General features: G+C 38.5%; 1 protein-coding gene across 1 annotated transcript in view; it reads right to left on the bottom strand.

Annotated features, from left to right (window-relative positions):
* Window positions 1-207: 207 nt before the first annotated feature.
* LOC124776962 (smoothened homolog) overlaps window positions 208-26,498 on the bottom strand; it is a 103,029-nt gene continuing 76,738 nt past the window's right edge. The window contains exons 9-13 of the mRNA XM_047252199.1: window positions 19,769-19,951; window positions 19,226-19,365; window positions 18,834-19,005; window positions 10,721-10,964; window positions 208-1,572 (exon numbers count right to left, since the gene is read on the bottom strand). Of these exons, the coding sequence (XP_047108155.1) occupies window positions 547-1,572; window positions 10,721-10,964; window positions 18,834-19,005; window positions 19,226-19,365; window positions 19,769-19,951 (1,765 nt within the window). The 3' untranslated portion in view covers window positions 208-546. The remainder of the gene's footprint in view (window positions 1,573-10,720; window positions 10,965-18,833; window positions 19,006-19,225; window positions 19,366-19,768; window positions 19,952-26,498) is intronic.

The raw sequence follows: 26,498 nt of genomic DNA, 5'->3' as shown, positions 1-26,498 counted from the left end.
TACTACATAACAGCAACACACTATCACCTGATGAAAGATGACAGTCACTGAATAATACACTAATAAAAATAAATAACAGCTTCTATATAAGAATTTTTTGTCTTCTTAAATCTACTTATGTGCATAGTGATGTGCATTATTTACACATCACATTTTATGAGCTCCAGTTCATATATAAGAACTGATTACAAGTTTACATTGGCATGATAGAGCTGTACAAAAAACTATGTACAAATTAATTTTCAGAACAACAGAAAAATATATCCGTCTTTAAAATATTTCTGAAGCACAATGCCTGTCAAATTTATAAAAGTGTTTTCATTTTCTTCTACAGAAGAAGTCAAATCAATATGAAAAGTGTGATTATGGCACAAGGAAAAAGTATAGTATCAAAATAATATGCTATTTGCATTGGCAGTGAAAGGAAGCCCCATCAACAGCAGTAAGCAGCAGAATAAAACTTCTGCTACAAAAGGTTTCTGACCATTTACGTCAGAAATATGTTCAGAACATTTTTATGTCATCCTAATATGTAACATGTTGCACTCAACACGTTTTTCTATGGTCTAATTGTAACGGATGCCCAGCAGCAATTTCAGCAAGTTCCTCAACAAGTTTGCTCATGTTGTAGCTGTAGTTTAATCCCTTAGCTGCAAGACCAGTAAGACTCTCCAGTTTTTCACTGCCCTTGTAGGGCTTCACACTATTCTCACGTTGTGGACCAAAGCTTACCTGAGTGCCTTGATTTACACCAGAGCCACTGCTGTAAGTACTACCACGGCTGTTCAATTCACACATACCAATATCTTCAGAAGGTGTTGTTTGAGTACCAACTTCACGACTTCTCACATGTATCCTAGTATTAGCGCCCACAGTACAGGGGCCAACACCAACAGTCCTTACCCTACTACCACCCAGTGTGTGGTGTGTGAACACAGATGCATCAGAAAGTGATCCGGCCAACTGCTGTAACTCAGGACAGTACGATGTTGTGTCATCATATGATGCTCCTAAAAAGTTTGCATCGTCATCTGAAATCTCACTTAATTTTATATCATCTGGAATGTTAGTACTCATGTAAAGCTGATTTTTATTGTATGATGAGCTTGTAACAGCACCTTTTGTCCTCATTGTGGTGGGGAGATCACAGAAACTGCTTTGATTGGCAACTGCTATAACACTAGTATCCTTATTTGTAGACAACTCAATATCTTTATTCACAATGCCTGACCCACAAGAACAAGCTTTTTTATCTTGCACTTCATCTTCATTTTCTTTAAACTTGTAGTCTTTCTTATTCTCCGTTTCATCTGTGGTGTCCACAATGGTGTCCTTAACTGCTTCATTTTTGTCACTTTGAACGCCACCTAGCACCTCACATTCTATTTCATCACACTTTTTACAGTCGCTTAAATCTTCTTCAGATCCACAACTGCTCTGCCCTAGTAAAGCAGAAGGTAAGGGCAGCATTAGCTTTAAACCATCAAGGCCTGCACTCGCCTCTCTTCGCTTCATAAGGTTGGGGACCATTGATGATATATCAGAATTCCCAATTGTTAGAGCAGTTAAAATCTGAAAAAGAAAAGAAAAAAATATTCAGTTAATGTTCATAAACAAGTACCACTTCTTTGTCACCTGTGGTAACAATGTAGGCACTTTTTTAGCACAGCAGAGAGTTATCAAAAATTCTAATTTTCATTGTTTACTGCAATTCATGTGCTGTTTCCTTAACTTTAATTATGTTATGGACAAAATATGCTAATTTATGAACAGCAGATAACGGCCTAGAGAATTAAGTCTACTTTTATGAGCAACTTACAAGAAATTTCAGATGTAATTACTTTACACACCCTTGTACAAGAAGACATCTGTATCAGAATGGACCACATAAAACAATCACCTGCTGTGATCTTAACTAGGAAAAGCAAGTACCATTTTGAGAATTTATGCCAGTGTGTTTTATGACAGATAAGGATATACATGTGAGTTATTCAATCACATGAAGTTTGTTATAACAATTTTACAAAGTTACTTCTGTAAGTACTTGTTTCTCAATTCACTTCACCCACCCTTAAATAAGAGCTGCTCACAAGGAGGAGGGAAGAGGAGGAGGAGGAGGAGGAGGAGGAAGAAGAAGAAGAAGAAGAAGACAGTTTGGTGTGGCTTGTAACTATCTTAGCACTGCCTCTGTAACTTCACTGTCATCTGAAAAATTCTGAGCTTGCAAATGTTGTTTCACAAGTTCAAAGCTGATGGTGCCCAGCATGGAGTGTAGACAGATGTTTCAACAGTACACATTTCAGATCCTTCCTATGCGCAGCAGCATTAGGGTATGAATTGTTAGATAAGACACTAGTATTTTTAGCATATAGCACGTATCCCATTACGTAACTAAAATATTAATGTGGTGAATACAAGTCACAGTTTGGCCTCTCTTTTAGACATTCTTCGTAACACACTACAAGAAAGACAGTATGACTATTGAAGTTGATGACTGCCTGTGTCTCCCCCCCCCCACCCCTCCCACCTTGACCAAAAATAAAGGATACTTCAACTCCATCAATTGCTCTATAGTTTGTAATGATGCATTTATGACTCATCTGTCACAAGGAAACCATAAAGGTCAAAGTGCTTCTGGGGAATTGCCCGATGCATTCATACCCTCTTACTTCATGTATTACAGCCAAAGTCATCACGAATGAGGCTCTGTGCATATCTGTGATCGTTCTGAAACATACAATTTGAACAAATGAAGCACCTGTTCGCAAAAAAAACTAGTTGGTGTGCTCTCTGTCTCTCAATTCATTTGCCTCTTCTGTTCTGCTGTTCATTGTTGACAGTACATTTTTTAAAAATCTTTTTATCTTTTCATGTACCCATATACACTATGGTTATTTTAGTAACTGCCCGCATACTGACCTTTATACCATTGTAAATTTCAGACAGTGCAACACCTCTGTAACAAGAAAAACAAACAACACTTTGTTGCTTTTGTGTGGTGCATATTGACAGTGGCATGATAATGTAAAATGTATATTTGCACTACTATATCACCACTGCATCTCTGGTCTGTATTACTAATAAACAACTGTTGGCATCCTAACACAGTATTTGTTGTGCCTGTACCTCACTGGAAGTTGTAGATGTATTTTGGAATTCAATTTTATAGTCTACCAATTTTGTACTCAGATGGGTTAGATGTTTTTTTCCACCCTGGCATGTATCCATTCCAAAGGCTTTTATATCTTAGCTTGTGTATTAATCAGTGGCAGCTGTTGTGTGAAAGAATAAGAGCACATGAACACCCTAACTTTTGACACCTTGGGGATTTATACGTTATTCTTCTTTGAGTGCTGTTTAATGTAATGTAGATGCGGTAATCTAAAATACATGACACCAAATTTACCATGTTGTGCTACATTGCTCTTCTAGACCCAGTGAAGCTAGGCATCAGAGTCAAGAGCACACTCTCACTTGTGCATGTTTTAAGGTGCTTCTGGACATGTACAGCTGGCGTGACATAATTGCCTTATGGGAAAAATACATACGGATTTGGTAAACATAGCGCATAGTTCACAGCAAGAACTGCTAGGCCTTACCACTCAACTACAAGTTTATGTCAAAGCCACGAGGTGAAAGCACACTGCAGTAGACTTATCCACAGTCGCTTCGCATAAATACCACCATGCAGTAGCACACTCCACAGATATGGTAATTCACTCACTACATACTAAAATTTTTTGGAAATCACTATATGTTATGGTTATACTCATCGAGAAACCTATTTTGTGGGATTCTGAATGAGATACAGTATATTAACGTTTGGATTTTATCATACAGTAATTCATTTGAGGTGCTAAGGACCATAAATCACATCATTGTCAGTTCAAAACTGACAATGATGTGCTTTATATAGAATGTAAAATTTATTCATGCTACTGGCATCTGTTGACCTTATGGTGTGTCATTTTTATCTGTACTGTATGCCCACATTGTACATATGTCTGAACATTCATGAAAAGCTGTCTCACTGGTTTCTCTGCTATTCACTTAAATAGGGGAGGGGAGTCAAAGATGGTATGCTTCTGGTCCTTATGGCTCTCAGTGCCTCATTTGTATTCTAGTTAAGTGACCTTGCTGATACATAGAGTGGAGAGCAGCTATGAAGGTGGGTGAGGATTGGATGCGCAGAAGCATGCAGAATTGTACCATGTGACTCACAGCCAATTGCACGTCAATGACTTTCTTGTCTTCGTTATGTGCAGATTGAGCTGTATTTGGAAGTTCTAACTGTTTATTTCAGTCATAGTGTTCCTTGCTGAGTGCTGACTGCCTTCATAGTGTTCATTATGAGTGATGGTAAGCAATCACACAAAGTATTATACAAATAGGCAAGAGGAATAGTGTTCTATGTGTTCCAATACTGTAAGAGAATCTTCTGCTGAATCCACACTGGCACAAGGCGCATGTCGCGCCGTTGCCACCAAATGCCGTGAGCCAACAGCTGAAGCCTGTGGTGTTGGTTTGAGGACTGTTCAGTAAATATCCAGTGAAGCTAAGATGTCAATGCAAGCCTGCGGCTCAGATGTTTTCAAATCAGCCAAAAAAAAAAAAAAGAGGGGGTGAGCTAAGCTAGGCGATTTTGCGAAAAACGTTTTAAGGCACATAGTGTTCAGCATGTATGCTGAAGGCGAGTATCCAACAGCAGAGAAACTAGATTCGCGTATGAAAGAAGCTGAAAATTTTAGCAGAAGCAAATGGACCACGTTGAGGATACTGAAAGACATGGGGTTCAGGTATCAGAAAACAAACGATGGTAGGAAATTATTAATGGAACAAAGCGATATTGTAGCTGCAAGGACTGTGTTTTTGAGAACAATGCAGGAGATCAGAGAAGCTGGCATATCTCGAATTTATTACTTAGCTGAAACTTTCGATAATCAGAACCATGCAAGGGCTATGTGCTGGAAAACGAGCGATAGGTATGGTGGATTAAAAGTTCCTATTGGTAAGGGTAACAGAATTACAGTGCTTCATGTCAGATCAGCAGATAATGGCTTTTTTCCCCCAGGATAAGCCGATTTTTAAGGTGTCAAAGGCTAATAATTCTGAAGATTATCACTATGAAATGATGGACAGTGTCTTCAAAAGGTGGTTTACACAACAATTCCTGAACCTTAAGTTATAGTCATGGACAATGCGAGCATCCACAGAGTACAAGTGAACAAAGCTCCAAATATGAACTCCAAAAAGGCAGGTGTTATTGCATGGTTGTCATCTAATGGAATACCTCATAACTCGTCACATACCACAGCAGAATTGCTGGTTCTTGCCAGTCAACACAAGCCTGCATACAGAGTTTATGATACAGATGAAATTGCAAAGCAGTATGGACACTATATCATTAGGTTACCCCATACCACTGCCATTACAACCCAATTGAGCTGGTATGGGCTCAGGTGAAAGCATATATTGCAAAACAGAGCAACACATTCAAAATTGCAGATGTTGAGAGACTTCCACGAGGCAATACACAGAATCCCAAAGTCTACATGGACAGCTTGCGTAACACACGCAGAAAAACTGCAAGATGAAGACTACAACAGGGAAATTGGCAGGGTCACGGTTGTGGAACCATTCGTCATAAATATTGCTGAGTCTGGTTCATCTACGTCGAACAGTGAAGACAATGGCGTGGATTTCTGGTTGTGAAGTATGTAAGTACCAATTACTGCTACTTATGACTTTATTTGTGAGACTGTGACTGCAGCAGCACAAAAAATTAGTAGAAGCTCAAGTTTCATCATTGACCTTGTAACAATGCTATTTTCTTCATAAAACATATATTAAGTACACATACTATAATGCTGTAGCAGGTTGCACAATGAAAGAAAATTAGCTTTTAGTAACACATAAAATGACCTGTTTCTGATACCCTTATGATCACATTATTAAAACTTGAAAATGCTTTAAAAGTATTCGATCACTATGGATGCCTAATGGAAGCAATGCAAAAATTCGTTTGATTAACAAAACAAATTGTTGTCGTTCAAAAGACAGAACATTAAACATTGACACTATTTAAAGAAAGAATGAAGCTACATCATAATTACTGACAAAATAGTGTGTGTATTGCCTTGAGATTGAAGCTCTTCCATCTGTGTTTGCTTTACAGATAAACTGCTCTTTTGGAAGGGATCCGCCTTGAGCAAAACACAATTGTTTCTTTTTGTGCTATCACCCAGAGACATTGCGTTGAGGTTTCAGCATCATCGCTGGGCTTTCATTTGCTTTCTGTTGTACAAAAAATTTTGCATTATGTATCTTGTTACCACAGACAGTGGTTTCCTGTTTTTTTTTTTTTTTGTTTTTCTTTACAGCTGTTTTACTTTCAGAGTATTTGGTCTTCAACCATATAGAACTTAATGTACAGAAATTATTTATCTTGATATTTTATACGATTGGGAATGTTGTGATTGAGTTTAATATCAATTAATTCTATGTGCAAGGTTGTGTGTGGGCGCGCACGTAAGGATTCTTGTTACTAAGAATGTAGTTCTTAAAGTTCACTGTGGAACAATGTTTATGCTAGAGTGCCGTCAGCTGTCTCAGTGCATGAACTGACGGAAGGAAATTGACAGCATTGCAATGTATCTTCCGTCCCCCCCCCCCCCCCCCCTCCAAAACTCAATCTCAATCTCTCTCTCTCTCTCTCTCTCTCTGTGCAGAACATGCAAGGCCCCCATCTTCGTAGCTGCTCTGAGTTCTAGTACTACTTTTTTGAATTTAATAATTTCTGCAGATGGTAGTTTGTGTTGGAATTGGTTGTTTACTGTGCAGGAATTGGCTTTCCTGTGCAGTGTCGACATGAACTCTGTTGAACCTGTACTAAGTTCTAACAGAAAAGAGGGGTACCAGGGAAACTTAGCCGCAAAACAAGTAGGGCCTCCCAGACCACATCCACTGTCTGAGAAAGTGATGAATTCAAATAAGTGTGACTACAAGCAAACATTTAACAAAGAAGTTTATAATAAGTATAAGTTGTTGAGTGGGTGCAATGTAAGAATGCCTGATTTTCAGCCTTGAAATAAATTTGTTAAGTAATATATGAAGGACTCTGAGAGATATAGTCATAAGCCACAACTTTCACGAAATTGAGTTTCTCATGTTGCGGCATTCTTAACAATGTCTTCTTCACAAGGAGTTGAAAAAGTTCCGTGTTACTGCAACAGATGGCAGACTATGACGGAGTGCAGTTCTATGCTGTGCCATTTGGTGGTAGTTTCAGAAGATACATAGTCACAAGCCACGGCAAAATGGCAGGTGGGTCAGGAACGCCTGAAGCGTCTTCGGGTCTTCAACGAATATTTGACACAGACAGTAGTGAAAGTGAAGAGCTTTACCCTTTGGATCCTGACAGTGATGAATCTTGGCATCCATTCACCAGCAGTTCCAGCTCAGATGATGTTTCGGTAAGGAAATAAAACGGTTTATTTCTAGTGATTAATTTCCTGTGGCTTGTGACTTTGTTTCTCTCAACATTGGCAACGCATTTGACAGCCATCTTGTGTGTTAATGACGAAACTTGAGGGGCACATTTATATTACTGCTTAATGGTGCAATAACGTAGTTTCAAAGGCAAAAGATGTGTAAAACATATTTTCTCATTAATGTGATTTTAGCGAAATTTAATATTTTGTGTGGCTTATGACTATATCTTACGCAAATTCTTAGACTATTTTGCTCTTCATATTATACCTTGAAATAAGTAGAATAAATGAAGATTCACCCGAAGAACCAAAGCCTTCACGGAAAAGAAAGCGAAATATTGATCAGTGGAAGAAAAATAATGCAGAACGTCGACGAAATGCTGGTCAGCATTATAAGTCTTTAAAAACCCACAAGACTGTTCAGGCTGCTACTATAGGAAGTCCCTGTACTTGTTCAAATAAATGCTTCACAAAACTGCTTGCAGAGGAAGAAAACATTTTTCATTCATTTTGGGACAAAAGAAACTTTAATGCCCCGAATACTTACTTGATGAGCTGTATGAAAATGGAACCGAAAAATTGGAGGTTTGTTCACTATTTAAATATATATGGTTTAATATTTTGTACATTTATTTCATTTTGTTATATTTGTCATAATTTCTTTCAAAGCTATCCTAAAAAGACTTCCAAGAAAATATCATCCAGGGATGTTACATTTTCTTACAATGTGAGGGTATGCAGAATAGAAGTTATGATCTGCAAGGAAGCTTTCCTATGAGTTCATGGCTTAGAGATACATGCACGAAGAGTGGGGAATTTGCAACATCAAATGAAGCAGGGATTTGCAGTGCCAAAAGAAGATGGGAGAGGTTTGTATGTTACTCTGTGCTATAAGTTAGGGATGTACTCAAACTGAGTACTATACAAATATTTCTATTAGGAAGAGGATATAAGCTCATCTTTTCTTTCTTTCAGGAAAACATGGAAACTACCCATATAAATTTAAAGACGAAGTTGTATAAAGTGTTAGAGAATTTCTCAACGCCATAACGAAATATAACAGTCATTACAGTAGGCAACAGAACCCCAATAAAGTGTATTTGGATTGTGATCTCACAATTGCTTCCTTTTCTTGAGATAAATACTCAGAATACTGCAAGTAAAAGCAGGTTCCTGTAGTATCTGAAAGTAAATTCAGAGAAATTTTCGTATCTGAATTTAACGTAGGCTTCAAACTACCAAAAAGTGACACCTGTTCAAAATGTGATGGATTTCTAATTGCAATAAATAACCCAGAATTATGTGCAGAAGAAGTCACAGAAAAGAAACAACAATATGAACTGCATCTCAAAAAGGCTGACAGAGGACAAAATATGATTGCGTCTTTAACTGCGCTGGCTAAAGAAAATTCGAAAGAGCATCATGTGATTGCAATGGACATGCAGCAAACATTCCCCACACATAAACTAACAGTAGGTCCAGCATTTTACAAGAGGAAAATATGGACGTACAACTATGGTATCCACGACTGTGGATCAAATAAGGATTATATGTTTCTGTGGAGCGAGAAAGATGGAGGACGGGGTTCAGATGAGGTTGGGAGCTGCTTATTGAAGTAGTTGGTGATAACTAATCCCCAGACAAAACATCTCCACATAATCATAGACAACTGCAAGGGTCAGACAAAGAATTGGACTATTATTGCTTTGGAAAGGTCCCTTGTTGCTACCAAAAGATTTGATTCTGTCCAGCATTACTTCCCTGTGGTAGGTCACACCATGGTACCTTGCGATCGTGATTTTGGTTGCATTGAACAGTATGCAAGAAACAGACGTCCAATAGTGTACACTCCAGATGAATGGGCAGAAGTAATAAAATCTGCGAGTCCAAAACATTTCATTGTAACTAAAATGGAAAAAGAAGACTTCAGAAGTTTGGAAAGCCTGAAGATATTGACCTCAAAACATACAGAATCCACGTCTGGAAATCCCCACCATTTCAGTGAAGCTACTCAATTTAAGTTTGGGTCTGAAGATCCCTTCAAGCTAAGTGGAAACCACTCTTATTTGGACATAGGAGCTTTCATGTCAGTGGATATTCGTGTCAAAAAGAAATTAAGGCTAGTTGAACCAAATCCATATCAGCTGCCAATAAAGTACAGAAAGCCACTACCAATTAACCAGAAAAAAACTGATGATGTACTGTCTCTTATGCCATACATACCTGCAGCAAATCAAGATTTCTTTCGGTCATGTACTGGAAATAACGTGTACAATAATGAGGTAGAGGAACTTCCTTGATGTAACTGTATCAATGAAAAAGTAATTTATACATCTCAGATCCTGACATGTATATATTAATGTATAAAAATTATATATTCTGCTTTCTGTGTAAGAGTAGTTAAAATAAATCCTTACAAATTCATACATTATGTTTTAAACAATTTTTTGAGAGATATAGTCATAAGCCACCACTGGCTAGATCTTAATTAGAATCATTCTAAAATTACATTTTCAGACCTCTATGGAACTTTAAACTCGCTGTATCTCAAAACTAGTTCGATGTGGCTTATGACTATATCTGTCCGACCCCTTCATATGTATTAGGGATCTTGTACATTTGTCCGAAAACATAAAAAAAGCACGAAAACTCCCACTCGCACACAAATGTGAAATGGAGAGTAGTGAAAGCTTATACATTATTTCCTCCTTGCCATAAACTGTACTTAATGATGTACAAGACAACTAAATTCCACATAACAATTCTTCCTTTTTTTCAGGCATAATTTTGCACTCTCATATTTATCTGGATTTAAGAATTGTGAACACCCAGAATGTATACCTATGAGCCACCACTGGTATCAATCACAATTTTTGAGGTTAATGCAAAACTTCATAATGTAATATCACTGACTGACAATGAATTGCATTTTGATATGATACTTTGACAGTTGTCCACTTCGTAAGCCACCTGCTCAGTGGCAAGTGAGCTCCTTTGGAGCAGTTTGCCTGAAATGTGAGACACTACCTACTATGCTTTTGCTTGCAACTCAGTCCTCCTCAAAACAAAACCAAGAGGGGGGAGGAGGAGGAGGAGAAGAAGAAGAAGAAGAAGAAGAAGAAGAAGACTCACTGTCATTACCTGAGAATGTATTTTTTCTGGAAATCTATTGTAAAATCTACAGACATAAAGTAAAATCCATGGACATAAACACAGTGCACTATCCATACCTGAGCACCAAGCTGACTCTCCTGAGATGAGGAACTGCCTTTCCTAACCACAAGGGGCCCCATTCTTGTTCCAACTCTGCATCGAGTAAAGTCTCTCCTTCGTCGCTTACTGCGATGTGTTCGTCCTCTTGTTACATTAACTGTAGGAAGTGGTGTTGCTCTTGTTTTCCGAGTTGCTGTTACTTCTGCTATTTGAACCGAAACTTGAGAATCCAACGAATGGCGACGTGACTCTACTGACACCCTGAAAAGCGACATAATAAGAAGAGAATCTTTTCACACATGCTTGAAATTTTTATTGAACAATTAAGAGGCTAATTTATTTATAATTTTTTCTTGTGCACTGCTTCAAAATTTATAGTACCCAAGCAAAATATTAATACAGTATTCCAATTAGGTGTATGACAGACCCTTCAGAAAGCTTTGAGAATGACTGGATTCTTGTCCACTGTCCCACTTCCAAAAAAGACACATTGGAAACATCCAGTCTAATGTAACGCTTTCATTGTTCATGTTCCACTCTGTATTCAGTTAACAGTCACTCATCCCTATGTGCTAAGTTTTTCTGATTTCGAAATGGGTGATAAGTATACATTTACTGTCCCACATGATTACATTTGGAGATTCTTCTCTTTCCATTCTTTCAAACGTTCTTATGCGCAGAAGACATTTTCATTAAGATGCAAGTAGCTTGATGTAGCCTAGCACCAGCTTAGAATTGCAGCATCTATTAACACAATTTATGTACTGTTGGGACTGGATTAATGGTCACCTCTCAAGATTTTACACATAAATCTTCATATCAGGAAGGCTGGCAGTTAGCAGATATATCACCATATAATTCCAGCAACACATGTTTCAGTGTTTGAAATTTTATCAACAGATGCTTTTTTTTACTGCTTTTGAGCTGCCAGAACCAGACCTACGCTCAACATCATAAGTGGTGATGAAATATTTCTATACTAAGAAGCGAAACTGCAGTAATGTATCTGGATGTTTGCAATGAATCTTGTCCACCAAAAGTGGAAATACCAAAGTACCTTGGCAAAATTGGTGTGAAGGTCCTTTGCTGTAAATGGATGCAGCAGCATAATCGCAGTAAAAGAAGGTATGGCAATTGTTATGTCAGAGTAACTTTTGTAAAATTTATATAAAACTCCCGAAGTGGCCTTAAGAGGTCTTGCATGTTGTCTCATTTGATGATAAAAATGCACCTTCCTGGAGGTCAGCAGCTCACAGTATGTGACACAGGCTGAACTATTAAAGGGGTAGGGACATGCCAGCCTGTAAGGAAAACTATACTTGGCACCAATGGCAAAGCATCTTTTTTTGTAGGGTAGGCTCAGAATTACAAATTTTGTAAAACAAAACCTTAAAACAAATCCTCTAAAACAGAAACACTTCAAAAGTAACTTTCTACTAAGCAGAAATTACTACAGAAACTGTTATAAATAAATTCATAAAATATTAAACAGCTGCACAGTCATAAAAATATAACACATAGTAACATACTGTTACATCATCTTATAAATTTGTTCTATCCTCCTGCCCTTGTTCTGGCCGTAAACATCAATGACTCAAGATACAAAATCCTGCCGATTGGTTAAAGATTTCACAGTTCCCTCTTCTACAGCCAAAATCGGCAAATTTGAAATTCTGTTATTGTGTTGCAAATGTAGGCTTTTACGCGTTTTAATATACTTATGTTTCTTTTGCAAGATGCAGTGGTTGTTGGAGTTGCAAGAACCAACAACAGTAATTTCACACATTCAGAGAACATATTTTTTTAATCCATTGGTTATATTGGATGGTCCTGAGGCTCTAGACGTTTATCCTCACCGCTGTAAATAAACGTAAGTTCTCTTTTCAGTTTTTCATTGACAATAAATAATACATTTTAAATAGTTTTTCAGCTTCAACTTTACATATTTTCTCATTTACAAGTTCTGAAAAATCTGCTTCATGGAAGTCCTGGAATCTAGTTTTGATTTCTGAATACTTACTTCTGTTTCATTAAAATTAATTTCAGATACTCCCGCTGAATTTATAAGGCTCTTAGCTTCCATTCTGCATTTCAGAATAATTTCCTCACATTTTCATCTTTCACCAGTCTTTTTCAAATTTTCAATTTGAAGCTTACAGGATCTTAGGTCCACAGTTTTATTTTGCAAGATGTCAAACAAGATACTTGTATGCTGCAAAATTGAATTGTACAGCTGCAGTAGAAAAAGAAAAAGTCATCCAGTATACTACTTAGCCCAACTGCTTGATGTAAAGAATTATCATCCCACCCTTCATTGTTTATCACATCATTAAATGTTGCTCTCAGGTCTGTATAGTGAAGAATAATGGTTTGTACAGTGCCTGAATAAAAAGTCCACATTGTTTAACAAGGACCTCGTAGTTTAAATCCCCTTTCTCTCAGAAGTTAACTTCTTTTACTGGAATGGCTAAAAATGCATGAAACCCTGATAGACTTGTCATAAAATTGTCTGCAAAAAAGCTAGCACAAAAGATTTTAGGCACTCCTGCTAGTAGTGCTAGTGCTGAATGCAATTTCAGTCTCACAGGACTTCTTGTTTACAGAGAAAGGCATACAAAAGTCCTCAAAATGTGAATGACATTTAGCTTTTACACTTATTTTGTAATTTTCTCGCCACAGTCGTTTACTATATAAGTGCACACATTTTTTTCCTTTTTTTCCTCTTCAAGTACAAGGTGAGTAAATAATGAACTCATTTCTGCAGGAAACATGAGCTTCCTACGTGTGCCCTTATGCAAACAGATAGTTTATGTTAGCCAAGTTTGTAATGGCTGTATATTTTTAGTATTTCTCATTCAATCTTTTGTATGGAACTACAGAAGAGCATGTGACATACTGTGCCACAGCAAATTACCACTGCAACCTGAATTTGACCTACATATTTGGTTAGGTTGGTTCAAGCTAGATGAGGAAAGTATTGCAATATAGATGTAGACATAATGGCCTGAGTCTGGTTGTGTCTCAAAAACTGTTGGCTGACTGAACTGTACAAGCCACCCTGGAGGACTGCACAGGCTGCTTCGGCTGAGATAGGACTGCAAGCAGACAGCACATCTAAGAAAGGACAGCCCACCTATGGTGGGCTGTGGCACTCGAGCAATCTGGTGTGCATGGCTCTGCTTCAGACATTGATGAATCCACAGCAAATCAAAGATCTGTCTGCCATATGAGTTTCTTTCTTTCCAAAATGAAATAACTCATTTGAAGATAGCATTTAGAGGTCCTACAAATGATTATTTCTGCCTGCAAAATGGTCTTGAGTAATCTCTCCATGAAGGAATATCATGAATCCTTCACTGAATGATTTGAGGGAATACAACAATGTACATACCAGAAAGAGGGGAATTTTGAGAAAAAGCAGTACATGGAACAGACATGATTTTCTCAAAATCTTTAGCATTCTATTCTTGTCACATTTTACCCTATACTATGTGGTAATTACTCTTAGTTCACAAAAAAAAATCTGAAACTTATTGTATGAAACTCTGTACTACATCTGAATAAAAGACAAACTGAATTATAAAATCAACGTAAGTTATTAAAGTCCTCCAGGCATTTCAAGGTTTGTCACCCTCATCTGCAGGGCAAGGGTGGGGCACCACTGAAATGTGTGGTGTACATTTTACAGACAAATGACTGACACAGATAACCTTTAATTTGTTTCATATTTTAAACACACACATATTTTAAGTCCTCAACAGACACAATAAGGGAAAATCTGAATAAACAAAAAAGAGGGAAGAAAGAGACGAAAAAAGGCATGTAAGCAGTCAGTTCTTACGGCAGAGTGCTTCTACCACCACATACAAATTTTTCAAGTTTATTTTCAGTATACGCTATAACAAACACAGTTTTTCACTTCTCATATCTCCTCTGCTGGTGTCTTATAAATCCTTTGTGGCAGCTTTCACATACACATTGTTGCATGAGTAATCTAATAGTATATACCCTTAAACCAAATGTTTTAACATATGTTTAGGGTACGAATATTTTCTGAAAGGCCACTGTTCAGCCCAATTACACAACATTATGCAACTGCAGATGACATACAACCACAGTTTCTGTTTTTCTTCTTACAATGCCATTCAGAGTTTATTGGCTTTCATCAGTTGTCATAACTGAAACTTCATTTAATATGACAATTTTGGGCATATTTGAATATATAACTACTAGATTACTGTACCATAAGTACAAAACATAGCTGCAAGGTAAATTGAAACAACAAATTCATAATTACTGGCAGAAGAACAGGACAAAATACTGTACACAAAGAAGAACTGTAGACTGTATCCCTAATTATACTGCCATAATTATTATAAACTGTATGGTTTGTATAAATCCCCAATTGCAAGCTCTAATGGTTTGTGGTGGTACCACAATCATTTAACTATTGTAAATAAATATCACAGTTTTGCCACTGGAAGACGTGCGAATTCCACAATATTTCCTCAGAGCAACTGTAAGACATCTTTATGTGGTTGAACTTTGCTGATAGCTAGGTACAACTGATGGTACCCGCACGTCGATGCCTCTGTGTATAGAGCATGCACATGAAGAAAGTGCAGGCACAGAAATTGTGCATGTGCAATGATTTTCAGATAGATGGCACCATACTCAAATGCCCTCTGCCGAATAAATGCGTATAAGATTCCTTATCAGTGTGGGGCGGCATTTATAGACCAGACATGTCTCTCAGTACAGCCACCACGCATTAACAAGAAATCTTATAAATATGTATAAGATTCCTTGTCAGTGTGAGGTGGCATATATAGGCCAGACATGTCTCTCAGTACAAGAACGCTGCGATGAACATCAGTGTTATACACGCTTACGCCAACTGGAGAAGTTGGCAATAGCAGAACACGGTCTGAATACAGGAACTGCATGAACAATGAAAAGACAGAAGTTTCATCTCCAGCATCATCTTTCTGGGATTGTGTCATTAAGGAAGAAATACATATCTGCACAGCTGAGAACCTCATCAACAGGGATGTGAGATTTCAAATGAGCGCAGCCCGGAATTGGCTGCTATTAAATCATGACAGGAAGATGAAGATTTTTTAGTAACAGCCTCATCATAACATTGGTCTAGGATGATCTTTTAGTGAGTAACATCTGGCCCTACTGTTAGTAAACACCACTTAGGCTGCACTGTTAGTAAACATAGCACACAGTGCACACGCAGGATGGCCACTCTGCGATTTTCGGCAGATGGTGTTCGAGTATGGAGCCATCTATCTGCAAATCATTGCACATGAGCAATTTCTGTGCCTGCACATTCTTCACACGTGTTCTATGTACAGTGGCATCGACATGCAGATACCATTAGTCGTACTTAGCCACCTGAAGATGTCAGACACTTGCTCCGAGGAAATATTGTGGAATTTGCACAACGTTATCTGGCAGCAAACCCAATGCTTACTACTGACAAACAAACAAAATTAATAGTATTCATGATTTACATTAAATATCCTATGCTTCTTACTGTACTGATGGTTCATATCCTGTTCCACAACTAAAAGTGTAGTTAGCATTAGGCATTATCACTGTTACGACATTAATTAGTTTGTTACATATATTACAAAGACCAAAGCCATGGTGATTTACTATTGTTTTTAAATCCAGCAAATGTGGGAACGTAGAATATACATTAATGAGCCAAAATATTATCACTGTCTGCTTGATCATGTATTGGTCCACCTTTAGAAAGCAATAAAGCAGCAGGTCTGCATGGCATGAATTTTTTGGTAGGCTTCCGGAGATATGTGGCACCAGATGTCCACTAACACGGTGTACAATTCCCATAAATTACAGACTGGTTGGTTGTGGGCATGGAGCTGACACCTGATAGTGTACCAGATGATGTGTTCCACTGGGTACAGGTAAGGCGAATTTGGTGCCCAAGACATGAACATCTGTTCACTGTCATGCTCCTCAAACCATTGTAGCATAATTGCAGCCTTGTGAAATGCACATTTAAACTGCTGGAAGATGTCATCAACCAAGAAGGAATTCAGGTGGTCCGCATTAATGTTCAGGTAGTCCACAACTGTCTTGGTGCCTTTGATTACTACCAAAAGTCCCATGGATGCCCAGGTGAATGTCCCTCACAGCATAATATTGTCCCCATCAGAGTGAGTATGTGGCTCAGTGCATGTTTCGAAAAGCTTTCTGCCTGGATGACAATACCACCTCAACTCAGTGTAACGAGAAATGTGATTCATCTGACCCAAGAAAATGTTTCAGTTGATCTATGGTACAACCTCAATGATTCCACGATCACTACAATCTCAACTGACATCACTGGGTCAACATGGGAACATGTAAAGATTTTCTACTGTCTACTGCAAAGCCCCATGTTCAAAAATGTTTGCTGAATGATGCTCTCCAAAACACTTGTTGCTGCATCAGCATAGTACTCTGCCATCAGATCTGCCACAGTTTGCCACCTATCCCGCTTTACAGAGCAGGCAAGCATCTGACCTTCATATTTTATTAGTGGACTAGCGGTGCCAACGGCCTTGCCCCAGTGGTAACACCTGTTCCCGTCAGATCATTGATACTAAGCACTGTCGGGCTTGGCTAGCACTTGGATGGGTCACTGTCTGTGTCTGCTGAGTACTGTTGGCAGGTGAGGTGCACTCAGCCCTTGTGAGGCCAATTGAGCAGCTATTCAACTGAGAAGTAGCAACACTGGTCACGAAAATTCAGAGAGTGGTGGATGATGAGCACATGCCCCTCTGCATCTGCACCTGGCACCTGATGATGCATAAGGGCTGACGATGGCATAGAATTCGGTCAGTACTGTTGGGCCTTCAAGGCCTTTTCAGTTTTTAACTAACAACACCTTTTTGCCTACTACTGGTTTCACCATTCTTCAACCATTTCCTTAGATGTTTGCAACAGCAGTTCACAAACAGTTGACCAGCTCTGTTGTTCCTGAGTCACATGCGCCTGGGCACCATGTCATAACATTCTGCCCTTACATCATTGGATTTCCCCATTTGTGGTGTTTATCATCTCTACAATGATTCCCCCATTCATTTGTGCTTCACTTGTATACTTTCCTTACTGCATCACGTCTCTACAACACCACCACACACATTCAGTCTCATGATGTGCAGTGGGCATAATGTTTGGGCCCCAACAGATTATTGATGTATATATTTGCTTCTACAGTAAATAAATAGTGTATTTCTGAACATGATCTCCTGTTCCAAATAGTATTTATTTGGTCTTTATTACAAGCACCATATGTATATAACCGAAATTTGAAAACCCCTATATTATAGCCATAGTTATTTACAACAACATATTAATGATATGAATATAATAGAGGGAAACATTCCACGTGGGAAAAATATATCTAAAAACAAAGATTACGTAACTTACCAAACGAAAGTGTTGGTATGTTGATAGACACACAAACAAACGCAAACACACACACAAAATTCAAGCTTTCGCAACCCACGGTTGCTTCATCAGGAAAGAGGGAAGGAGAGGGAAAGACGAAAGGATGTGGGTTTTAAGGGAGAGGGTGAGGAGTCATTCCAGTTCCAGGAGTGGAAAGACTTACCTTAGGGGGGGAAAAAGGACAGGTATACACACACACACACACACACACACACACATCCATCCGCACATATACAGACACAAGCAGACATTTCTGCTTGTGTCTGTATATGTGCAGATGGATATGTGTGTGTGTGTGTGTGTGTGTGTGTGTGTGTGTGTGTGTGTGTGTGTGTGTGTGTGTGTGTGTGTGGGCGCGCGCGCGCGCGCGAGAGTGTATACTTGTCCTTTTTTCCCCCTAATGTAAGTCTTTCCGCTCCCGGGATTGGAATGACTCCTTACCCTCTCCCTTAAAACCCACATCCTTTCATCTTTTCCTCTCCTTCCCTCTTTCCTGATGAAGCAGCCGTGGGTTGCAAAAGCTTGAATTTTGTGTGTGTGTGTGTTTGTGTGTCTATCAACATACCAACACTTTCGTTTGGTAAGTTACATTATCCTTGTTTTTAGATATATTTTTCAACAACATATTAAGATATACAATATGTTAAATATACTTACTTTCGGACGCTATAACTAATTTCAGAATCAAAAGAGTTTCTTCTCTGACTTGACATGGATCCAGTTGTTGCACCAATCAAGGCACCACGTCGTGTCATCAGTTTGGGAAGAGCAGCAGCCCACGTTGAACTTAAGTCCTGGGATGCCATGCTATTCACATCGAAGTTCAAGCCTGTGAGCAAACAGTGTTGTGTAGACTATTTTGGTACTGAGGATTGTCATTAAATATCTTTACTTACATGCAGTGACAGAGAGAGAGAGAGAGAGAGAGAGAGAGAGAGAGAGAGAGAGAAAACTGTTGTACCAGAGCAAAAGGAAGTGTTCTTTATAAACAAGCCTGATAACTTTTTGTTTCTTACGTATCTGTTTATAAATATAACTGATAAACATACCCACTGGATCTTCATGTGTGCTATGAAAGCTTAATGACAGCCGCCCATCATTATTGAGAGCTTTTCGTTTTGCAAAGGCTTGTGCAATGACTTTATGCTTTTTCAGTCTTACTGGCTCCTCATAACCATTATTAAGCACTCTGAAATACAATGTAAATATGTGTGTTTTATTTTATGTATAAAGGTAATGCGTCTTGTGGTTATATATATTATAATCTTTAAGTAACTATTTTGTGAGAAAACTTAAAATGTATCGTAAAAATTCAGATAATTTAATGATAAATCCTGAACCCTCTCTTCTTATTTTGATCTTTAACAATTTAAAAAGATTTGTAATTTCACAAAGAACACTGGCTGTATACAGTATTATCCTGAAATACTGATCATGACAAATTTTTCAATAGCAGCAACAGCGCATATCAAAAGCACGAGAATACTATACCATTCCTCACAAAACAAACAGCATTTTCCACAATCTCAATCAGATTCCTTGTCATCCAGGTGTTCTTACTTTATGTCATTAACAAAAACAATTTTTCTTACCTTCTTAGAAATCTCTTCCACGTATGTATTGTAGACCCTGTCCAGATCCACGATGACATTACTATTCCAGCAGCAAACACAGTAAGTACATGAAGTTGCATTATTGCTAAGCTCGGACGGGACTCCATTCGACACTTGTCCTTGTTTCCATTATTGACAGAATCACCACCAATAATCTTGCAGCTTTTTGAAAAAGAACTGTTGTCAGTATTATTTTTGCTTAGGAATATATAAAACACAGTTACTTTCAATTCGAACATCACTTGTCAGTTGTATGCTATATGAAACTGAGAAACCAGTGAGCATGTAAATAAGTGTGTAGTGAAACTTATCTATGTCTGCACAATGGCTGTGTGCAGCAATCATGTTATAGATTTTAATCAATGTATGATCTGCCTCGAAGTAGAAATAATCACAGTTTAGCTCCCAGATTAAGACATTTTATCTACTATGTCATGTTGCCAATGAAAAGTATCTGCACATTCATCATGAAGTCACAACAACTGTAACAACTCAGTTTTTTCCCTGCATCTCGGACTTAGTGTGTTCTCCAATTCCCAGATGCATTTCTGAACGCAGTTAAAAAGTCCACGTGATCTCGCATTGCCTTTAATCCACATAAACTCTTACGGCGGGCAATTTTGCTAGCTCCTCTACATGAAATTCTTATTTTTTCTGACAATCAAAATAAGAAAATTCACAATATCCATGACACCCCTACCTCTTCTGTTGCCTCCAGCCTTGCAATGAGAAATACCTCACTGAAAAACTATACTGCTCTTATTGTGTACCTCTTATTTAGGTACCTGTATATTGCTATGGATGTGCTCATCAAACTTAGTTTGCAGGCACAACAAGAGAGGCATTAGTGCATCATGCAGAGCTTTATGTTTAGAATTCTGAGAGTGTACATACCAAGAACAGTCAGGTAACCTATTACTTTCTCCCACAAATATCTCACAAAATGACTACAACAGCAAAATCTGATAAATCTGAGGTCTTGTAGAGACCAGCCGACACTCATTCTTCTAGCAGTCCATTTGCAAGTGTATTACGACAGGAGGGAAATGACACCAGTATAGAAGTGCCCTCTGCCACACACCACAAATTTGATTGCAGAGTATAGAAGTAGACAGAGCTCTGACGGCATATGGCTGTTCTTCAGTATATTGCTTTCAGAAGCCATTATTGATCAGAACCAGAAATATCAATTTTTGGTTTTGTACAAGGAACATTAGAACCTTACTTCAGGTTCTCAAGATCCACAAAAAAAATTGGGCTCTGTCAAAGATATAGACAGAATTAGAAAACATTGTAAGGGAACATTTATGGCAGGTAGCTTCACATAAGTTACGTATATTAAAATGAGCATTTCACATTTTGAGGCAATTTTACAGCAAATTATTCACAGGCAGCATAGGACAAAAGCACTTGGTGGAAATGACAGGAAGTAAATCACCAATTGCATTATAATTTATGTTGCCTCATATTCATACAGAAGAGACACAATTCTCACAGGAGTAAATTAACTGGGAGATAGCTTGGCAGATATCTTTCATGTGTACTGATAAAACAATACTTTTAAATCAGCGTAAATATAGTGGAAAGTGCAAAAATTGCCTGAAGACTTTATTAATTACTATAGATTATTATATTTTATTCTCTTATTTATTTCCTTTGTTAATAAAACTTTAGTTTCCTCCCATTTCCTATTGCTTCTCATAAACCAATATTAATCCTGACACTATTTTTTTAAAAAAATTACCTTCACTAAACACTGCAACAGCAACTTTTGTAAGGCAAATCACATTCAGATCCCTAATTACTCCAGCACCCAGACAGCTGATGAGAAACTCAAATTATTGGCCACTAAATTAACTGAATTCTTTCCAATGATAGCTAAAATTAATGTTAGTAAAAGGACCACGGAAAGAAGATCCATTAGATTTACTTGAACAAACATTGCGTACTCCACCAGCAAATATCAGTTTTGCCAAATCAATGTTAAAGAGGTCATAACTACCAATGAGTTCAGTGAAAATCAATAACTCTTCTGGCTTTGATGACATTTTCACCAAAATACTGTAATCCTATGTGCTGACATAATAGTTCCCCCCCTCACCCCCCCCCCCCCCCAAATTATCTTTGTAATAAGTCAAAGTGAAGCTCCTGAAAGACTGAAATATGCAGTGTTAAAAATAATTTATAAAAGTGCAGATAAGCAAGTGATCTTTAGTTACAGACACTTCTCCATCCATCTAAGTGCACTCTAATGCTCATAAAGGATTCTCTACAGAGAAAGTGATATAAACATCACAACTCTTCTGACAGAAACAAACAAGAAAACAAATCATGTTTGCATTATCTGTGATCTTGCAAACACACTCACTTGTCTTGAACATAAAATTCTACTGGAACTAAAACATACATGGGTAGACACTCTTTAACAACAAAAAACAACGAATTACTCTAACAAATAATACCACAACAATAAAACAAAATTATGAAACATTAAATATGTGGTCCAAAGGTTCAGTGCTTGGCTCACTGCTGTTCTTGACATGTGTAAATGATTCAGCTGGGATATTGGAACAGTCTTAAAAACTGTGATGTTTATGGCTGATACACGTATATTAATAGAGTTCAAATATATCCATACCACATAAACTGAGGAGAGTAGGGAATGATGGTAACAACTGGTTCACAACAAACAGTTTAATTCTCAATCTTACAAAAACTCCCTTTATGCAATTACAAATAAATAAAAATTACTTACACATCACAGAAATAAAGATAAATGTCATACACTAGTTGAAACTTTATATGTCAATTTTCTAGGCATCCAGATAGATAAACTAAAGTAGCAGTAGAACATGGATAAGTTAACCAAAACACTCAGTTCTGCCTGTTTTGCACTTAGAACTCTCTTTCTCTGTAATGATCTTTCACTTAATATTGCCCTGTGGCATAATCTTCTGGGACGCAATGCAACTTAGGTTAAAAATTTATCTGTTCATCAGAAAAGGTTCTAAAAAAATACAAATGTTACATGACTCACCACACAGAGAAGGTGCTGAGTCACAGACAAGCACAATGAAAAAGACTGCTGAACATTTAATCTTTTGGACACACACACACACACACACACACACACACACACACACACATTCACACAAGTACAACTTGAACATACATGCCCACTGTCTCCACGGGCTCTGCGGCCTGACTGGGAATGTGTCTGACACCAGCAGCAATTTTCTGGGGTGGGTGCTTGGAGTAAGGAGGAGGCATAGGGTGGGGAGGGCAAGGGGTAACAGGGTAGGAGTGGGGAAAGATGCTGTGCTGCCTGTAGGAATGTGCAGGGATGTGATGGATGTGGGGACAGGATGTGCTGCTAGATCCAGTTGTGTGGGAGGGGGGTGAAGGGATGTGGTCCAGCTGTCTCTTGGCCACAATTTGGCGGTGACTGTTCATGTGGACAAACAGCCTGTTAGTTGTCACACCCACATAGAAAGCAGTACAGTCGTTTCAGCTTAGTTTATGTATCACATGGCAGCTCTCACAGGTAGTCCTGCCTTCAATAGGGTGCGAGATGCCTTATCTCTCCAGTCACCTACCACTTCCCATATACCCACTGTCCAGCTGCAAAGGAGCACTCCTCTCATGACTCAGTACTGCCCACAGCCTAAGAAACTGAATCACATTCTTTGCCAGGGTTTTGACTAACTCCCTTCATTCCATCAAATAGTGAATATCCTCCACACCCCTCCTACAGAGGTATTCCACCGCCCACGAAAATTACACAATACCTTCCCCATCCGCAGACCTGCTCCAGCGCTCCAACCCCTTTCCTCATATTCCCGTAATTGACCTAGATGCAAGACCTGTCCCATACATCCATCCACTATCACTCACTCCAGCCCAGTCACAAGCATCTCCTACCCTATCAAAGGCAGGGCTACATGTGAAAGCAGCCATGTGATCTATAAACTAAGCTGCGACCATTGTGCTGGTTTTTATGTAGGCATGACAACTAACAAGCTGTCTGTTGTCTGCATAAATGGCCAGCACCAAACTGTGGGAAAGAGACAGATGGACCACCAAATTGCTGAACATGCTGCTCAACAAGATGTGCTTCATTCACTTCAATGGCTGCTTCACAGCCTGCACCATCTGGATTCCTGTTACACACACCAGCTTTTCTGAATGGCAAAACACCCTTTGTTCCTGTACCCCTTCACCCCTGTCCCTGGCCACATCCTTCGCAAGTCTCTGTCCTCCACCTACCTATCCTCTTTCCCGCTTCCATTCCAGCACTACACAAGCCTTCTATCCCACCAAGGCGCCTACTAGTATTTACCCCTTCTTTACTCCCCCCTTCCCCCCCAGTACAACCTCTTGACTCTGCATATAGCAGCCCATCCTGTCCCTCTCCCCACCCTCATCATGCTCCTGCATGCTCCCACATGCAGCACAGCATCTTCCCCTACTCCTACCCTATCTGTCCCCCTCCAACCACATTCCATCACCTTACCCCAACCACCCATCCCAGCAGATCGCTGCTCACATCAGTCGCACAGTCCACGTTCAGGACCCAGTGCCCGGAGATAGTGGACAAGTGTGTATGTGTGTTATGAATTTTCTATTTCAAATGACTTTTTTGTCCAAAAGCTTCAATGTTTAGCAGTCTTTTTCACTGTGCCCCTCTGAAACTGCAAGCCTTCTCCATGTGCTGAATAGCAATCTACCCTTTTAATATTATTGTTATTCCATCCTGGACTTTCCATTGTCAGAATACTACATAAAGTTGATAACTGAACAGCTTGTAGTTAAGCTTCTTAAGGGCCTTTGGGATTGTTACCCTCACATTCTAACACAATTACTCCCCTACTGTGTTTGTGATTAATAATACGAATGAATTTAAGGTGAATTCTGAAATTCACAACCACAATACTGCCAACAAAAATAATCTCCATATTGTCTATGTCCTCCTCTGTATAATCTATATATTTCTTTAAAAAAGAAAAAGTGTTCAGGTGCAAAAGTCTGTAACAAGTTGCTGATAAACACCATGCACACACCAGTAAATTTGAAATCCATAAAGATTTAAAACTGAAGTATAACAGTACCTTGTTAGGCACTGCTTATATAATTTGTCAAAATATCTGGATTCCAGGATGTAGATTCTGACTAACACTAATATTCCTATTACATGGATTTTTAACCATGAATCAATGAAGTTACATAAACACCTAAGATGTAGCAGCAGACATAACCAGGAGCCAAGTAGTGAAAGAAGAGGAGTGGCTTTTTCCCAAAGTAACAGCTTTCTATTTTCTCTTCTCATGTAGGCCTACAGAGGATGAAATGTCAATTTAGATCCTCACATTCTACTGTTTCCTCTTCCCTTCCTTCCAGTATTCCTCTATCCTTTCACTGTGTTGCTTTTTCCTCTCCTCAGTCAATGGTGAACCTGTTTCTTTTCCTTCTTATCCTGGAACCCTTCAATGTGTAACACTTTAAGACGAAAATAGCCCCTATCTATCTTTTCTTCTTCTTTATATATTTTTTTTTGTTAACATTTCCTACCTCTTGCATCCAGAAGGTACTCAGACAATTTACATTTTTTAAATGTTCTTTATGATATGATGAGCTCTTTCCATCTTGTACATTCTTTCATCTAAAGCAGATTTTCTAAACCATTTTGGAAATTATAGAATATTTTATGTTTGGGAATTTTTTTACAAGTAAATAGAGATTCTTATGCCTATTTTGTTGGTTACCTCCTCCAAGAGATTGATTTACATCATCACATTTGTTAGATTGCATGAAAGTGTAACAAAATCGCCAGCAAATTCCAAACAATTTACTTGAAAACCTCCACTGTTTCTCTCCAACATGACTGGTGAAATTTTATGTTACGGCAAATTTTCATTCCAGATTCTAAAATTTTCTGCAAATACAGTTGAAAAGAATGGGACATAAACTGCTGCCCCTTTCTCACTTTCCTCATTAAACAAGGGTGATCCCAAAAGCAAGGTCTCTAATTTTTTAAAAATATAGAGAAATGTTTATTTACAATAAGTTGTACATAGTTTTGAAGCTTCAACATTTTCCTATTTCTCCACATAGTTGTCGTTTCAATTGACGCATTTTTGTGTGTAGCAATTTTTGTATGTCCATGTCATACCCGGCCACAGCCATGTTATAGAAGAATCGCCGGACCTCTTCTTTCACCTAATTGTTGTCACTAAAGTGCCTTCCAGCCATGTGTTCTTTTAACTTGGGAAACAAGTGGTAGTCACTGGGTGCTTAGGCCAGACTGTTGGGTGAATGGGTGATGATGTCCCAACCAAACCGTTGCAGAAGATCCACAGTTTGATTGGCAATGTGGGGGCAGGCATTGTCATGGAGAAGGCTTACACCCTTGCTCAATATAACTCTTCAGTTCTGAAATGTCTGTATGAGCTTTTTAATGTCTGACAGCACCTGTTGGCATTTGTTGTTGTTGTTCCAGGAACCATGAGGTTGACCGACAATATCCTCTTTCGATCCCAAAATACAGTTGCCATGACTTTGCTAGCAGACTGTGTGCTTTTGAATTTTTGTGGCTTGGGTGAATCAGAATGTCGCCACACACACAATTGTTGTTTGGTCTCAGATGTGAAGCAGAAAGCCCAAGTTTCATCACCCAAGACTACTGAATCTTCAAGAAATCTCAGCAACAACA

This window comes from Schistocerca piceifrons, chromosome 2 (genome assembly GCF_021461385.2).
Source record: "Schistocerca piceifrons isolate TAMUIC-IGC-003096 chromosome 2, iqSchPice1.1, whole genome shotgun sequence".
NCBI lineage: Eukaryota > Metazoa > Arthropoda > Insecta > Orthoptera > Acrididae > Schistocerca > Schistocerca piceifrons.
Note: the sequence above shows the minus strand (reverse complement) of the source record. Positions and strands in the feature narration are given on the sequence as shown.